Consider the following 19,053-nt stretch of genomic DNA (forward strand, 5'->3'; position numbering starts at 1 on the left):
TTTTTCTTTTTTCTTTTTTTCTTTTTTTTTTTTTCTGGAGACAGGGTCTTACTCCTGTCACCCAGGCTAGAGTGGAGCAATCTCAGGTCACCGCAGCCTCAACTTCCTGAGCTCAGGTGATCCTCTCACCTCAGCCTCCTGAGTAACTGAGACTACAGGTGCATGCCACCATGCTGGGCCAACTTTTTGTATTTTTAGTAGAGACAGTTTTGCTGTGTTGCCCATGCTGGTCTTGAGCCCCTGATCCACCTCCCTCAGGCTCCCAAAATTCTGGGATTACAGGCATGAGCACACCTGGCCTGATGAGGTATTTCTATTGTAAGAATGTACCATACTTAATCCCCTACTGATAGCATACCGAAGGAAATAATTTCCATTAAATAATGCCACATCTTTATGCTCTTGGATAATGGTTTCACAGGAATAAATTTTTGGAAGTGGATTAGGGATATACACATTTCAAATTTTTCTGTTCTTAAAAAATGGACTTCCCCCATTTGGGTTGGCCATAGAGGGCAAGCACCAGAGTAAGACTGGCTAAGGAAGTTGTTGGTTTTTTTTTTTTTTTTTTTTTTTTTGGACAGAGTCTTGCTGTGTCACCCAGGATGGAGTACAGTGGTGTGGTATCGGCTCACTGCAACCTCCATCTCCTGGGCTCAAGCAGTTCTGCCTCAGCCTCCTGAGTAGCTGGGATTACAGGCATGTACCACCATGCCCGGCTAATTTTTGTAATTTTAGTAGAGACAGGGTTTCACCATGTTGGCCAGGCTGGTCTGGAACTCCTGACCTCAGGTGATCTGCCCATCTCGGCCTCCACAAAGTGCCGGGATTACAGGCCTGAACCATTTTGCCCAACCCAAGTAAGTTCATTATGATTTTTCCCATGGTCTGGAGACCATAGGCATAGTAGAGTAGGGAATTTGGACAATGCTGGGGAAAAACTAGTTAATTTTATCTGGATAGGTCTAGGTCTAAAAGTTGGTTGGCTCTGAGCTACCTAGGTTCAACTGCTAAAAAATGATAAAGGACAGGTGTGGCTCTGGCAGGCAGCTCTGCATTCCTGTGCAACAGGCTGGCTGGACTCTGTTATCAACAGCCTCTAAATTAGCATTGAGGCTAAAGTCTCACTAGCCAATTTGCTCCAATTTTCTTTTTCTCTCTTAGACTGACCTCCAATGCAGGGTGAGCCATGGGGCTCAGGGAGGTGAATAACGACCAAAGCCTAGCTAGCCTGGCCTACAGAGCTCTCTCCAAAATGGGTCACTCACCATATCTTCAGGGTCTGGAATTTTCACTCCACTGAAGTACTGATTCGTGCTAAACACTTGCTGGTGCCTAGGAATGAGATCCCCTTTGGACAAGAAAAAAAAAAAGGTAAGTGAAATTGGTTAGCAAACACTGATCTATGGTTTTCTTCCATCAATGCTGTATTGGTCTTGCCCATGTCTATGGACACTGCAGTGTTCTCGGGCAATCAGAAGGAGAGCCATTCAGGCAACCCACAGCAACCTGTATCAATCCCTACAGTGGACAGCACACTGTGTTAGGCACAGAGGAGGCAAGCAACAGAAACTGAGGGCTACAGCTTCTTGCTCTCAGGTTCTTGTTCTCAGAGCCTACAGTGTACTGAAGGAACCCAAACCAAACAACTCAGAAGCACATACACACAAATAAAATAATGCCTTTTAAAAAACAGCAAAAGGGCAACAACCACAAATCAAAATCCTATTAACTGAATCCTGATAGGTCAAGATAAAATGTTATTGCCCTAGCACTTATAACAGTGTCTAACATACAGCAAGCACTCAATAAATATTTGAAGAAGGAAGAGAGGGAAGAAAGGAAGGTAGGAAGGAAGGGAGGGAGGGAGGCAGGGAAGGGGAAGGAAAGGAGGGAAGAAATCATGGATTTTCTAGCTAGAAGAAATACATTTCCACATTTGGGACCATCTTTTCTTATTTCACCAATTAGCGATCACTTGGAAGTGCCATTTCATCTACTGTTTAGAAGCACTTACAATGTGACACCATGAAACAAAAAGAGTATTTCTATATTTCAGGGGACTCTAGGAAGCTCCTCCTGCCCACATTTCCGTCACATCAGCTAAAATCGCCTTTATGTAAAATTCTATATTATACTTGAAGAGGGATTTTGTTCAGAGAATATAGAGAGATACTCAAAGTGTTCTCCTGGGGCACAACCAGGCCCATTTCCCAGGGCACTGTGGGAGTTCCTACTCCGGGGTATCAAATTATCTAATTACTGATGCATCCTAGAAATTTACCTCGCACTCAAATGCAAAAACTGCTGCCTCACCTCATTTTGGGTGAGCAACCAAAAAGCACACCCTCTAATGCCTTGCCTCAGATCTCAGTGAGCTGCATCATGAGCACAATTCCTTGTACCTTAATAACCTTCTTCCTCCAGTGCCAGAGGGGTGACATGGGAAGGCTGTCCTACAATCACTAGAGGAAACACAGCCAAGAAAGGCTGAGTGCCCCTGGAAGGTCTACAAAGCACCTTCCATGTCACTCGACAAAGTCAAGCTATCAACAAACATTTATTGCCTACAATGTGCAGACACTGGTGGAGGGTAAGTAGAAATATAAGACATGATCTCACCATCAGGAAGTTTACAGTATCTTTGCGAAGATAAGATTACAAGGGAAGGCATGGCGATGGCAGTTGCTACAAGAGTTTAGAGGAGGAAAAGTTTACTTTAAACTGGGATACTCAGGGGAGTCAGGGGAGTTTATGTCTAAACTCCCTGACTTTGGAAGAGGGCAATCAATACTGATGGTTTTTTTTTTTTCCTCTCACCTTCCCTCCCTTCTCCTCCCCTGCCCTTCCCCTCCACCTCCGAGGTTAGAGAGAAAGGAAAGGGCACTGGGGCGGGAAAGCAAGACAGGCTGCGTGACATTAGCACTAGCCTTCCTCCTGACACTTAGAAGGCTGGGAATCATCCTCCGTAGAGTCTGAATAATCCAAACTAGTCAGGCAGGCTGGGGTTAAGGACATTCAAATGAATGACACAAATCGTCATAAATGAGGTAAACCATGAAAGCATTCTGTAAACTGCTAAGCCCTTACAGAAATGTGAGTTTTTATTGTTGTTATTGTCATTAACATTTTAACTTGATCCAAACTGCTCAAGAATCTTGGGTTTTTTTGGACAATGAGTAAGTACTCAATAATTGTTAACTATTTTTAATTAAAACAAATATGGCCACCTTTAATGAAGTCATTTAAATGAGGCTTTGAGTTTTCCTCTTTCCTAACTAATGCCTTAAAGGGCATTAGGTGAGACAGGGAACTTGGCTCTGCCCTGCCCCAACCTGGGGAAATACCCAGTTTTCCAAAAGGCAGGACGAAAACACCACTTACCCAAGGTCTTCCTAATCAGATAGAGTTGATCCACATCCGATTTTCCCGGCCACAGAGGCACTCCTGACAGCAGCTCAGCAAAGACACAGCCAATTGCCCAAACATCCACTGGGGGGCCGTACTGCGTGTCCCCCACCAGCAGCTCAGGGGAGCGGTACCACCTGGTAGCCACGTAGTCTGTATAGTAGTCACTCGGTCCAGCTGGCCAGTGATGGAACATGGAAAACAAAGAGCAGCGGAAGGCTGGAATCAAAACTGGGAGAGGGCGATCTCAGAAGTCAAGCCTGCGCCCAATCTTGTGGCCTTATTCTATATCGCTGGTTCTCAAATCTAGCTGCACATTCAAATCACTTATATATATTTTTAAATTACTGATGCTCAAGCCACACTTCAGTCCAGTTAAAACAGAATCCATGGGGGAGGGTCTGGGGGTGTTATTGGGCGTAGAATTTAAAGTTCCCTGGGCACGGCAGCTCACGCTTGTAATCCTAGCACTTTGGGAGGCCGAGGTAGGTGGATTGCTTGGGCCCAGGAGTTTGAGACCAGCCTGGGCAACATGGTGAAACCCTGTCTCTACAAAAAAAATTCAAAACTTAGCCAGGTGTGGTGGCTCATGCCTGTAGTCCCAGCTACTCAGGAGGCTGAGGTGGGAGGATCACCTGAACTGGGGAGGTCGAGGCTGTGGTGGGCTGTGAACTGTGCCACTGTACTCCAGCCTGGGCAACAGAGTGAGACCCTGTCTCAAAAAAAAAAAAAAAAAAAGTTCCCCCAGGTGATTCTAATCTGCCTCCAAGGTTGAAAGCCACTATTCTAAAGTAGCACTTCTGAAAAGTATTATTTTAGCAAGAAATGGTAAAAATCAGGGAGGTAAGATACTTTTTAATAACCGCTTTACTGTGGTATAATTTATGGATAGCATACATATGTAAACCACTGTATGTATCTACACGTTTTCAGGAATTACAAAATTATAATTTATGGCATGCTTATGCCCTAAATATACAAGTACTGGCTTGTATACTTCTAGAGCATTTAAATCCTTTATTGTATCAATAACTTTTCCATCTTTTATACTTAACAAAAGAAAATGTCAATACTCACTCAAAAGCCGAGCAAATCCAAAGTCACAAAGCTTAATCACGGAATGTTTTGTGATGAGGATATTTTCTGGCTTCACATCTCTATGTATGCACTAGTGTAACAAATCAAAACAAAAACAATATTAAGGCTGAACTATATATGAGATAAATGAAACACTTGACTATTTAGCAAATATTGGATAAATCATCTAAATCTCTCCTTGGCCTATTGGACAACAGCAAAAGAGCAGCCTAAAATAAATCTAGTACCAAGCCTGTCAGAGCCTGAATCATCCCAAATTCCTAAAAGGCCCAAAAGAACCAAGAAGGGTGAAAGGAAAATGAAAGTAGGGTAGCCAGTCTTAGCAAAGAAAAATACAGGACACCCAGTTACATTTGAATTTCAGATAAACAAATAATTTTTAGTATAATACATACCATCAAGCACTTGGGATGTACTTATGCTAAAAAGTTATGCTTGTTTATCTGAAATTCAAATGTAACTGGGTGTCCTGTGTTTCAACTAACAGTACTAGGTGAAAGGGAAAATGTTGAAAGGTCGGGTGAGGCTGCATCACGGTTGCAGGAGCTGCACATTGGTGCATAAGCAGAATTCACAATTCAGTTGTTTAACTGTGAACAGAATACAGTTGGCCTCATAAACAGGACAAGCCCTGAGCCTGCTGAGATAAGCTGGAAGCGAAGGGCGGCAACCACAGCTTGCCAAGAGATCTCCCTTCCAGCTCTGACATTCATCCCAACAAGATAAACAAGAGTAGGCAGCAGCCCTCACCCTCTGGGGAGAGTCGCTAGATGTCAGCTCTGTCCCACACACAAGTGCTCTGAGAGCTGCAGCCACCCCTCAGGATATGGCCCCCCCTCCAGAATTTAGACTCAAGTCACCTGTGGTTTCCAGCCCACAGCCAACATTCTTTAACTGGGTGATATTAGAGAGAAGAACGTTTGAGAATCTTCACATGATTTTCTCATTACACGACAATTTCTTTGGTAAAGAACAAATCAACAACCTAATTAACAATTACATTTTCTTTTTTTTTAAAGTTGGGTCAAAATACTGCTCAGGGTCCCTAATAATCTTCCTCTTTCCCAAGTGTTTTCCTCTCAGGAGGAGAATGCTAGATCATTCTGCAACCTGAGAGACCCTCTTTGGCCTGCAGCCTGAAACCCTGGGGTTATCCTTAAGAACCTGGAGAGGACTCGGGTTCTTCTTGGACATGACCAGTTCTCACTCCAAACGACCTTCAGGATGAGAGATCAGTGTCAATGTTTGCCCATAGGTATTTATTATTCTGGAAAATTTGGGTTGAAATAAAACAACTTTGGGATTTTATTACAATCTATCTGGTTCTTAGCAATTAACATCCCTGAGATCTCTATTCTTTTACCAGTGGCTTCACATATTGCTATAAATGGGTACACCATGAATATCATGATGACATATGGTCAGAAGTACTTGTAAGCAAGTATGTGCTCCTATTCTGTTCTGGGAATTCTTTACAAGTTTCTGCACCCACCCCCATCAGCACATGGAGCCAAACAGGGCGTCTGGGGCTCTCCAGGGAACTGTGGTATGTATTATATTTGTTTTTAGCATCCCAGATCTGCCCTACCAGGGTCTTAGTGCAGTCTCTCTTGCTCCCCAATCCTAAAACCTGCTCTCGAGAGAGTGCTAAGTCACAGTAACTAACAATATGGGTGTCCACTCTCCCCTGTGTATGACAAGGATTATAGCTTTAGCTAGTTGGAGGCCCCTCAGGGAGAAGTGCTGTCTACTCTCATACTTCCTCCTTCCAAGAATGCAGCATCAGGAAAAATCATTTGGAACAATATAAAGAAGGAGATTTAGCCCTACCACCTAAATTGACCCTGGCAGTTGAGTAGGATAAAATATTGTAGTGAAATTGCACTCATGGTCAAAATGAAGCTCTAACTTTGAAATCTGGTTTCTATGCACAGGCAGTGAGCAGTGTTGTATTGGATGGAGCAGCAGGCTTCCCAGCCTCTGTGAAGTCACGTCACCTGGGCAATAGTCTACTATGCCTCTACCAGCCACCTGTGGCCAGAAGTGTCACAGGCTTTCAATGGGTTGCTTGGTTCCAGACTCGACACTCTTATCTCACCAAAGCAGGCACTAGCACTTTGCACTGGGTTTGGGGTTCCACCTACTGCAACTGGCATACTGTAACCAAGCAGGCATGAATCACCTGGGGTTTCCCCCAATTTCACAGCCTTTTGGGAGTACAAGATCACATAGACTCCAAGTGAATGGGGTTCTACCTTAAATCTGAGTAGTTTTTAAGCAGTATAAATATATGAATAATTTTTTGGGGTGTGTGTGTGTGTGTGTGTGTGTGTGTGTGTTTTGAGACAGGGTCTCATTCTGTCATCCAGGCTGGAGTGCAGTTGTGTGATCTTGACTCACTGCAGCCTCCACCTCCCCAGCTCAAGCAATCCTCCCACCTCAGCCTCCTGAGTAACTGGGACCACAGGCACACACCACCGCACCCAGTTAATTTTTTTAGTTTTTTGTAGAGACAGGGTTTTGCCATGTTGTCCAGGTTGGTCTCGAACTCCTGGGCTCAAGTGATCTGCCTACCTTGGCCTCCCAAAGTGCTGGGATTACATGCAGGAGCCACCATGCCTGGCACTAGTTTCTTAAAATCATAAAAATGCATATTTTGTATAACCTGAGCAAGAAGGAATAGCTAGGTTGGCATTTTTAGCCTCTACTTACCCAATCAGGCTTATGAAGATTTGGGTAAAAAATTTTACCCACAAAAGTGTGATATAAACTTTGTACAAGGCTCCACCTCAGCTTAAGGGGAGCCTTCTCACTTTTCAAAAGAGATCATGAGACTTACATTGTGTTTATGGCAAAAATTTACAGCTTGCAGTGTCTGCCAAGTTATGCTCTTCACGAGATGTTCTGGTACCCTAATAAAAATAAAGCAGCACAAACACATTCTTTAGTGTAGCCATGGAATTCAGCTCAAGAAAAGAAAAAATAAACCAAGATAGGCTTTAGTAGTGAAAAACCCTAGGTGACACATAGTCATCTTACTCATCAAACAGTCATTCCGTGAATCCAAAATGTAAAAATATGTGACCAGCACACCGCTGAATTCTAGGGACAACAGGTTAACAAAAATGCAAACATCTACTTCTATAGGTAAGGATATGAAAACCTACAGGGATTTCAACAAGTATTTATAACCACCTATCTCAAACATCTGTGACACTACTGGGAGGCTGCCTAGTAACTTGAGCTCCATTTTTACAAGGAATTTTTTGTTGATGTAAAGTTAGTTACTATTCAGCACAAAAGATGCTGTTTATTTTCTCAAGTTGCCCCAAACCGATGGCCTTGAAGCAGGACTCATCTTCCATGTGTGGGCACATGGTCTCTCAGAGCAGCACTGCTGTTGTTTGTTTGTTTGTTTAGATAATGAAGACTTTACTGATTATAGCGAAGAGCTTTACATTGCAAACCATGTAACAAATGTTAATAATAATCTAATAACCCGAGGCACCCTGGTTCTTTCCACATGCTGCCATGGCAGCCAGCTGCACCCCACTTACATCTTTCTACTGTCTTCTCCATCACAGCAGCTAAACTCCAAGCCACTGCTCCCAGTACTTCTTCCCTGACTCACATCTTATATTACCAGGGCAACCAGTAGTCCCAGCAGGTACTTCTTGTGAATTAGAAAGAGGCACATCGCCTGGAAGCATTTAAAACAACAACAACAAACCAAGGCAGGGAGTGTAAGAAATGAACCACAGAGAGAGTGCATTTATACCCACTGGCTGGACTTACTGTTTTGATAAATCAAACATTCCACAGTGTTGCTGTGGTCCTCAGCCAAAACGAATAAGTAAATCATGGAGGAAATTCTTGAGTAACTGTGTTAAGGGGACCACAAAAAGTCACTTCCAGCCTCTGAGAGAAGCTACAAGGCCACTGTTGTCACAGGCCAGAAGTTCAGGAAATCCTTTCAGGCAGATCGGGGGGTATTTGAGCAGAGAGTGGGATCACATGAAGGAAAGGAAGAGGCCATTTCCAGGAAGGCTAGTTGGGACATTACTGGACCAGGGCTGTGTCCCTGGGCTTGAAGTTGCTTCTCTCTAAATTCTCTTTTCCTTGTTTGAGCGGCATATAGGCATAGACACTAGAAAAAGTCCCTGTCAAGAAAAAAGGCTTAGAAAAATGCAACTAAGATGAGACATTAGCCTCCACTTTTTACTTCTTTTTAAGAGACAGCTCTGCTGCCCAGGCTGGAGGCAGTGGTGCTGTCATAGCTCACTGAACTTTGGACTTCTGGACTTAAGGGATCCTCTCGCCTCAGCCTTCCAAGTAGCCTCTACATTTTGTCCAGAAAAATGGAATATATCTTGATTATTCAATAAATTAGGTTTTTGGGTGTTTGTTTTGTTTTGTTCTGTTTTTTTGAGACAGAGTCTTGCTCTGTCGCCCAGGCTAAAGTGCAGTGGTACAATCTCAGCTCACTGCAAACTCTACCTTCCAGGTTCAAGCAATTCTCCTGTCTCAGCCTCCAAGTAGCTGGGATTACAGGCGTGTGCTACCACGCCTGGCTAATTTTTGTATTTTTAATAAAGACAGAGTTTCACCATGTTGGCCAGGCTGGTTTCAAACCCCTGACCTCAAGTGATCCACCCGCCTCAGCCTCCCAAAGTGCTGGAATTACAAGCGTAAGCCACCATGCCCCTCCTGCAAATTAAGTATTAATATAGAGTTACCAGTACCAGGCAACTTTAGTTCCTACAAATATTTCCCCAGATAAATTACATAAAGGAGCATATAAAAGTAAGTTATAGTTGCATATCATTATTGCTCCTCTAATCCCCAGCACATTTAATCCCCAGAATTACAAAATTCTCAAATGTAAAAGCTCTGTACAAATTACTTAGCATCGTCTTGAATTGGCTACTCACTTGACTCTTTATTCAGTTTCTTTTCTGGAATGCAGAGGCCTCAGCCTCTGAGATCCCTTTTAGCTGAAACACTCAGATAATAAGAGGGGCCAGGTCTTCACTGTTGGAGAAGAGAGTTACAACTATAAAAAGGCAAAAAAATAGATAGAATATGTTCTGTGGTGTTGGATTGAGAGACAGAAAGAGAGAGAGAGACAGCGTGAGAGTGCTGTGCTAGAAGGGGTGGACCACCTTATATAGGGTGGCCCAGAAAGCTTCTCTGGTTAAGGGAACATCTAAAATAGTGGTTAAGGTGGTGAGAAGTGGCCAGATTGGGGCTATATTTTTAAAATAGAGCTTCCAGGATTTTCTGAGGGATTGGATGTGGGAGAAAGAGAAGAATCAAGGAATGACATCAGGTTTTTAGCTTGAGTAACCGGTACACGGTGGTGCCTTCTACTCAGGAGAACACTGGAGGATAAACTGGTTTGGGGGAGGGGAATGCTTACTGGACACCCAAGGGAAGACTCTGAGTCAGCGATTCTACATTCAGAAGGAAGGTCAGGCTGGAAATATGAGTTTGAGAAGCATAGCATGTGGGTGGTATTTGGGGCCTAGGACTGAATGAAGCCAATTAAGGGTGAATTCAGCTAAAGAAGAGGAGCTCGGAAGGAAGCTGTGACCCTTCACCACAGAGAGGGCAGAAAGAGAAAGGGGACCCCACAAGGGCACCTGAGTTGAGAGCATCAAGTGAGTAAGACAACACTCAGGAGAATACAGTGTCACAGAACCAACTGAAGAAAGTGTGTCAAAGGACTTCTGAATTAAGGTGATGGACTGAGCAAGCCCAGTTAATTTCGTTCCGTCGCGAAACCAGACTAGAACTACGCTGCAGACTTTTAAAGACAAAACCTCACAAGGTCAGAGATGACAGGGGAAGAGATAACAGCAACACAATGTGGAATCCAGAAAGCAACTGAATGAAAGATAATTAACTTAATCCTAGAAAGCGAAAATCTAAGCCAGGAGAGGGAAGGTGGAGAACCAACCAATTTATCCGGAAAGAATCCTCAAAAGGCTCAGGAAGCAGCAGCCAAGGTCTCTATGGAACGAGGAGCTAAGGAGTATGGAAAAAACTGTTTAGGAAATAATTAAATCCCTAGATCCCCTCTCCCATTATTTGCCCACAGGGAAACACTCTCCACTACCAGGCAGAAGGCTGGAGCTTTGTTTCCGGAGAGGATAAAGCAGAGGACATTTGGCATAGGTGAGATTGTGGATACTGTTCTGAAAATGTGGATACTGTTCTGAAAATGGGATTAAAGGACTGTACACATACGAAATGCTGAATGCTGAGATTCCCCATCCCTCTTCCCTTGCTGGACTCTGAGAAATCCAGCAGGCAGACTTCACTCTCTCCAGACACAATATTCAAAGACTTCTTTGGGAGAAGCTCGGAGGGAAAGATCTGAAGATTCCAACACTGGAGTTCCGCCAGCAAATGGCCTAGCTAGAAAACCATAGTGAAGCTCAAAGCTTCCAATAGTTCCTTATTCTAAACTATGAGCATACAACCAGAGATTATATGATGCCCAAGAAAAGCCTCTAGTAAGAAAGTGGAAGACTAGAACAAACAAAAAAAGCAACTTAAAAGAAACAGAAATTATGGAGGGTGAAGAGAACTTTTTAAAATACCATTAATATCCTCAGACAGAAAATGAAAGCTGTTGTATCCATGAAATAAGAACATGATACTACGAGAAAATGAGAGGACCAGCTCAAGAGTCCACACCCAAATAATAGAGGGTTGAGAAAAAGAAAATAGGTAAAACAATGAACAGGAAGTCAATAACAAAACAATTCAAAAAACTTTTTCTGAGGCAGAAAAGGCCCAGCAAGTGCCAGGATAATGGATGAAAATGAAGACCCACTCATGAGTTTCATAATCAAGAACACTGAGCACAAAGAGCTCCTACAAGTTTCTGGAAAAAGAAACAGGACTTCAAAAGAGAGCAGAAAATAGAATGGCATCAGGCTTCTTGGCACTAGAAGATAGAAGACACTAAAATAATGACTTCAAAATTTTGAAGGAACATTATCTTCAACCAAAAACCAACAAACAAGCCTATACCCAAACAAAATACCAATCCAGTGTGAGGATGGAATAAAGCATGCAAGGGCAAGGTCTCAACTTCTTATTTCTTCCTGTACCTCTCATCTACTGTTTCTCAAGAAGCCCCTCATGGATGCAGTCCACCAAAAAGGAGCAGTCCATTACAAAGAAGATTATATGGGATGGAGACCCAACGCAGGAAGGAAGCAGCAGGAGTCTCTGGGAGGATGGCAGAGGGAGATGACAGGATAACTGCACTCCACGTGGCAAAAGCAACCCATTTGGACAGGACAGTGTGACACAAGAGTCAGGCACAGTGAGGGATGTCATTGCCATGCCCTCTGCCTCATGCCACCTCAAATAAATATGAATATATTCAACAAACTTAACAGTTCTGGAAGAGTCTGGGTGACTAGCTGGACCCTTCAGGCTTAGGCAGATGTTTTGATGTCCTTTGTTCTTCTCTCTTGTCTTTTTGTTGTTGTTGTTTTGTTTTGTTTTGTTGTTTTTTTTTTTGAGACACTGTCTCCATCTGTCACCCTGGCTGGAGTGCAGTGATGCTGTCTTGGCTCACTGCAACTCTTGCCTCCTGAGTTCAAGCAATTCTCCTGTCTCAGCCACCCGAGTAGCTCAGATTACAGGCATATGTCCACATACCCAGCTAATTTTTGTATTTTTAGTAGAGATGGGGTTTCACCATGTTGGCCACGGTTGGCCAGGTTGGTCTCAAACCTCAGGTGATCTGCCCATCTCAGCCTCCCAAAGTGCTGGGATTTCAGGCGTGAGCCACTGCACTTGGCCAATACTTTTTAAATTTTTGTAGAGATGGGGGTCTTACTGTATTGCCCAGGCTGGTCTTGAACTCCTGGGCTCAAGTGATTCTCCTGCCTTGGCCTCCCAAAACACTGGGATTATAGACATGAGCCACTACACCTGGCCTAAGGAAGATGTTCTTAAAATTGTAGCTTGTGCTAGCCAGGCTAGGGAACTCATTCCACCTTAAGGTATTTGTTTCCACATTGGTGGTAAATAGTGGTTGTGGCTGAGCTCTAGGGCAGAGTGGGGAAGGGCTAGAACAGGCATGAAGAGAAGGGGCTCAATCCCCTCTCATTCTTTACTCCCTTTAATAGCTCTTCTAGCTCAAAAGCAAGCTCTCCTTTCAGAGCAATCATATATAAGCTCAACCTTAACTTATGAGAGAAGAAGGGGCATGAGCTATTCTCCTGGACCTGGTTCTTCTCTGCCATGGGATTAGGTGATTGAACTTTAGATGAGCCATATATATCCCCAGCTTTCCTTCCTAGTAAATAGTGCTCCAAGGCAGCGGGACAGGATCCAGCTCGGGCCTTTTGGACTCCCAGCCAGCTGGGCCTGGTCTGGTGGGCTTTAAACTCCTGAAGATGTCAGCTCCCTAGACCTAGATATGAGAGTCTGGGCAAGGTATGAGAAAATCAAGCAAGGATCCCCCTTTTCCTTTCTGTCCCACACCAAGACAGAAGGGGCTCAAGAAGGCACTTCTATAGGTAGTCAGGTGGTCTTCCTTGAGGTCTTCAGTTCAGTTGCGTTGTTGAGAGCTCCAGTTGCCCCTCCAGAGGCCACTGGGCTGTTGCCCAGCTACCCAGAGGCACTCCTTCTGGGGAGGGGGGAATGGAATCCATCTTTCGCTAGTGGGAAGATGTGGAGAACAGACACACTGCTGAGATCTCCACTGGTGTGACCTCGTGGCATTCTTCCTGCCTGCTTTGGGCATTTTATTTCACCCCTCAGGAACATAAAGGGCTCCCAACTGCTTGATTCTAAGGAAGGGTGTGGGCCAGGGGGAGGGGGGTGGTGTCATTTGAAATCCCTGGAGTCTAGATTTCTGTGTGATTATATCATTTTTTAACCAGTTAGAGATGGATGTACTTGGTCAAAATAAGCAAGTAAACCCAGAAACAGGAAGACAAGAAATCCAGGAAGTAATGAATCTGACCACAGAGAAATGCAGCAGGAATTACAAGGACGATGGCAAAGGGAAATCCAAGGGACACAGCTGGACAGCAGGTCTTGAGTACAACAAGCCAGACAGAAGGAGAAGGAGGCTTAAAGGTCAGACATTACCAAGAAAAAAATGGAACTGACAGATTACCTGATGCAACTATCCTGTGAAAATGTACATTGAGAGGCTATTAAAATGAGTGGGGGTGGGGCACAGTGAGTGGCTCATGCCTGTAATCCCAGCACTTTGGGAGGCTGAGGTGGGCAGATTGCTTGAGCCCAGGAGTTTGAGACCAGCCTGGGCAACATGGTGATACCCCATCTCTACAAAAAATTAGCCAAACATGGTGGCAGGCACCTATAGTCCCAGCTACTTAGAAGGCTGAGGTGGGAGGATTTCTTGAGTCTGGGAGGTGGAGGTTGCAGTGAGCTATGATTGGGCCACTGCACTCCAGCCTGGGTGACAGAGTGAGGCCTTGTCTCAAAAAAAAAAAAAAAAAAAAAAAAAAAAAAGAGAGAGGAAAAAAAAAAAACCAAAAATGGTGAGGGGAGGGAATTAGCAACAGGATTAAAGAATGTTAAGCACATTTTAAAATAAGACAAGTGTTAATTTGAGGAAAAAGTAGAAAAGGAAGCCATAGTATGGTACAATGCTCAGCTATAAGTAATATTTACATAGGTACAATAATGGGAACAGTGAACATTAATGTAACTATTTTGGAGGATTAGAATAGGAAGTAGAGGGGATAGTGATTTCAGGGAGCTAAATTTTCATCTGTCATAATAGAAAGCCTTTGATGTCTAAACACTGATATTTTGAGATATATTAATCACTCTTTTATATTACATTATACTGCTGGATTTGATTTGCTAATAATTTTGCTAAGGGTTTTTTACCTAAATTCTTGAGTAATATTCATCTGTCATTTTCTTTTCTAGAAATGTCTGTCTGGTTTTGGCATCAGCATATAGTGGCCTCATAAAATGATTTGGGAAATGTTCCTTCTCATATTTTCTGAAAGAGTTTGGGTAGGGTTACTGTTATTTCTTCCTTACATATTGATAAAATTCATCCATCAAATATTTTAATAATAGAACCTAAGGTAGCACGACTATAAGGAAAAAATTTATATATAAATCCATATCTTTGGTGAGAAAGTAAATTGGTTCCATTTGGCAAAATTTACAACTCAAGAGTACCACTTTGAGAACTTTTAAAGGAAAATTACAAAAGAAGAAAAATCTATTTGTAGGAAAATTTTATACCAGAATCATTATCAAACCAAACACTGAAAATGACCTCAGTATCCAACCAGAGAGGAATGGTGAGACATAACAAACTTAATGTAATATTTTATAGTCATTGACAATAGAGCTAAAGATTATAATGCAACATATATAGAAAATACATAGAAAAGAATATTAAGCGAAGAATAGAATTGAGGGGAAAAACAGCCATCTCATCACAGAACACAGAGAATGTGGTGCTTCGTTTGGAAAAGCTTGGCTGCCTTCACCGTCTTCAGGCTTGCAGACACAGACACTCAATTTTGTCAGCACACCAAGACAGTATCCATTTCAAAGGGGCAAGTGAACATTAAACAAATTAACTAGCCTGACATATAAAACTTGAGTGCCATCATATTCACCCGTACCCAAATTCTGAGTACTAGCTTATGCTTTCTTTGTAGACAATTTCATAAAGTCAAGTTATAATCAGAATGATGAGCAAAGAATTTGGATGAGGGAAAGTTGGCAATTTGACAGGTTATTGCTGTTAAACTGAGAGCACTTAACTGCATCCATCTGCACATCAGGAAGAATTTATCATTAGATAAAACATAGAGTCAGTCAAATCTAACAAGCCTAGCAGTCATTCTGTCTCTTTAAGGTTGCTTTACATATCTCTGCCCTGATGCATTATGTGTTCGTTTCACAAAATAACTTTCAGAGAGCAATCTCTGTCTCTCCAAGTTTTTAGGGGAGGCTGTATTGTGACCCTAATGTCCTAATAACAAAATTGGACAGAGAGAAATGTCTATATGAAAGGAAGACATCAAACTGATTTTTAAAAATTCTTCAGAAATGTGAAATTCTTCCGAGAGGATGAAGAAATAACATATATCTCTGTCTAGCATTCTCAATTACAGAAGTCATTCTTTCCACTGCTGCTTGTCTAATATTTGTGACACAGATCATCAAACAGTTGGCATTCATCAAGACTTCATTTCTACACAAGGCTATCACAAAAATGGGAAGGGCTGGGGGTCTGGCCAAACTCTTGTAAAAAAAGAATATATTACTAGGAATTTATCCTAAAAAAATATTTACGAAAATGGTTGTTCACTGTAGCATGGTTAGTAATAGAAAATAACTGGAAACAATCTAAGTATTTATCAACAGGAGATTGAACTAAGAAATCATGGTATATTCATACAATGGAATTCTATACAGCCATTTTTAAAATATAAAGGTAGATATGTACAGATAGGGAGAAAGCTTCAGAGTACATTTTTTAAAAATGCAGCCTGATGTGGTGGCAGACACCTGTAGTCCCAGCTACTCAGGAGGCTGGAACAGGAGGATCTCTTGAGCCGGGAGTTAAGGTTTAGCCTGAGCAGCATAGCAACAAGACCCCGTTTCTAAAATTAACTAATTTATTTAACTAAATAAAAAACAAAATAAATGCAGAACAGTATGTAAAGCTATTGATTTTATTCATTTCAATTTTTTGTTTGTTTGTTTGAGATGGAGTTTGGCTCTTGTCACCCAGGCTGGAATGCAGTGGTGCTATCTCAGTTTACTGCCACCTCCGCCTCCCAGATGCAAGCAGTTCTCCTGCCTCAGCCTCCCGAGTAGCTAGGATTGCAGGTGCCCACCACAACGCCGAGCTAATTTTTGTATTTTTAGTAGAGACGGGGTTTCACCATGTTGACCAGGCTGGTCTTGAACTCCTGACCTTAAGTAATCCGCCTACCTTGGCCTCCCAAAGTGCTGGGATTACAGGTGTGAGCCACCGCTCCCAGCCCTTCATTTCAATGTCTGTGTTGCTTTAAAAATTTGCAACAAACAACGTATCATTTTTAATCTATAAAAGATAACATTTCTGGAATTTCACTGTCAGAAACTGAAAACTTGCGGTAATGTACATTACCCAGGAGATGTTCCTTGAACAAACTATGTTATTCAGAGGAGGAACTGGTGGTAATTAAATCTGTGCAGGAAAGAATCAATGAAGTCTAATGTCTGGCTGAACATACAGGTAGGCAGAAAAATAAGGAGAAAACATCCAAACCAGTTATTTGTAAAACTTTGACACAGGGAGATCAATCATTTATAGAATAATAGATTCAAAGCTTTTTAAGTTCTATATACGACAAGAAATGGTTGTGATTGGGGACAATTATAAAAACATAAACCTAAGCACTGGGAATTATAATTGACATGTATTCATGTTACTGTAACAGGATACATATCTTGTGGTGTAAACTTGCTTGTGTTAGTAGCAACATGAAGTTGGATCTTCTCCAAAAGCTTTCCAAGGGAGTACCAGAAGTTACAAGCATGTTAATAAGAAGATGAATTAGTGTCCATTTCAGGTTCAAATGAGAAGTCTTTGAGTCTGATTTGGCAAGAATTATTTTTAATAACTAAACATTAAAACATTACTATAGTAATAAATTAAACATGAAAAATATAAAAGCACAAATAAAATGAAAAATATCAATAACAATCATAACTAATCACTAGTAATGTTCAGATTTATTACTTTTTTCCCATCTACATATAAATTCTATGAAAATGAAATGATATGTATTTTTATTACAGTATAATTTTTTTCATTTGACAAGCACTCATGAACTTTTTCCTATGTCAATATATGTTTTATCTATTAATATAAGCATTATTCTTAATGGGTCCACTGTATTCTATCATAAAACTTTATCATAATTTACTTAACTAATTCTCTATTGTTAAATATTTCAGTTGATGGCAATTTTTTCTTTATAAACAATACTTAAAAATATCCCATAACAATAAATACTTTTGTAACTAAGTTTTTGCACATATATTCAAATATTTTCTTATGGTAAATCATTCAAAGTAGACTTGCTGGGTTTAAGATAATGCCTCTAAGACTTTTAATACCATACATTGATTGCCAAATTGCCTTCTGGACAGGTTGCTCCAGCAGTATACTTTATAATCTTTTTTGACAATATTAGGCTTTAGAAATTTTAAATCAAAGTAATTTTTAAAATGAAAATCCAAACCTTGTTATGATTATTCTTCTTCAAAATCATTTTGTAACTATCAATTTATTGGTTTGCTAATTCAGTCATTCTACAAGTACTGAGTGTACCAAGTGCCAAATATGCAGCTAGAAGACACTGAGAATACACAGGTGAGGAAGGCCCAGCTCTTGCCCTTGAGGATTGTATAGTTTACTGGGCAAATGGGATATGTAAATAAATAATCCCAGAAGATGTTATAGCGGCCAGTGTGCTGGCAGGCATCATAAGAGAGTCATATGTGAGCTGTAAGGACAGCAGGAGTTTTCCAGGCAGAGTAGAGGAAGTAGGGAAACCCATGCTTGCTAAGCAAACAGCATGTCCTGAACCCTAGAATGCAAGCAATTTGGTAGGACGGGCCATGTATTATGGGCAAACTGGTGGGGAGTGGGGTGGTAGAGTAAGATCTTGTATCTCATGCTGGGGGCATTTCCCCATACCAGTAAGCTTTGGGGAGCTATTAAAGGATTCTATGTAGAGGGTGGCATGCTCAACTTTGTATTTTAGAAATCTGTACTTAGAAATATAAGAAGTGATCACAGGGCATTCTGAGGGTGAGTATACTAACCTAAGGGGACCCCACCTGGCACCAAGCAGGCTGGTAACCCAACCTGGCAACACCAGCATCAGTAGCTTATCCTTTGTTGATATTGTCTAATAGATCAAATATGAAACTGAAAGATAACCGAAGTCTTCTGACCCCTAGGGTACTTGATCACCAATTCATAGCATTATACATCTAGAAGTCCCCTTAAACTTTCCCTAGTCCTAAACTCTCATTTTTACAGGTGAAGACACCTGTAAGCAATTTGCCCAAGGTCACACAGATAATGCTAACTCACCTTTACTGTGAATGTGCTTACAAAATTTTATTTTATAGTATGATGTCTCTAAATTAAAAAGTTTTCATATGATGGTAGACTGGATAAAGAAAATGTGGTACATACATACCATGGAATACTGTGCAGCCAGAAAAAGGAATGAGATCATGTCCTTTGCAGGGACATGGATGGAGCTGGAAGCTGTTATCCTCAGCAAACTAATACAGGAACAGAAAACCAAACACCACATGTTCTCACTTATAAGTGGGAGCTGAACAATGAGAACATATGGACACTTGGAGGGGAACAATGCACACTGAGGCCTGTCGGGGGCTGATTTCCTTAAGGAAATCTTATATTTGATTTCCTTAAGATTTCCTTAAGTAAATCTTATATTTGGCAAACCATAGCATTTTACCATTTGGAAATGAGGT

At 41.7% G+C, this 19,053-nt stretch overlaps 1 protein-coding gene across 6 annotated transcripts in view; it reads right to left on the reverse strand.

Annotated features, from left to right (window-relative positions):
- CDKL1 (cyclin dependent kinase like 1) overlaps positions 1-19,053 on the reverse strand; it is a 67,267-nt gene that overhangs the window by 8,545 nt on the left and 39,669 nt on the right. For 5 of the 6 annotated variants that reach the window (XM_065548793.2, XM_015453766.4, XM_073997362.1 and 2 more), the window contains 4 exons: positions 7,346-7,418; positions 4,486-4,576; positions 3,385-3,585; positions 1,269-1,351 (listed from right to left, as the gene is read on the reverse strand). In XM_065548793.2, coding sequence (XP_065404865.1) covers positions 1,269-1,351; positions 3,385-3,585; positions 4,486-4,576; positions 7,346-7,418 — 448 coding nt within the window. Of the gene's footprint in view, positions 1-1,268; positions 1,352-3,384; positions 3,586-4,485; positions 4,577-4,901; positions 4,969-7,345; positions 7,419-19,053 lie in introns of those variants that run through there. The other variant, XM_073997364.1, reaches the window with a different exon arrangement.

The sequence above is a fragment of the Macaca fascicularis genome, chromosome 7 (genome assembly GCF_037993035.2).
Source record: "Macaca fascicularis isolate 582-1 chromosome 7, T2T-MFA8v1.1".
Classification (NCBI taxonomy): domain Eukaryota; kingdom Metazoa; phylum Chordata; class Mammalia; order Primates; family Cercopithecidae; genus Macaca; species Macaca fascicularis.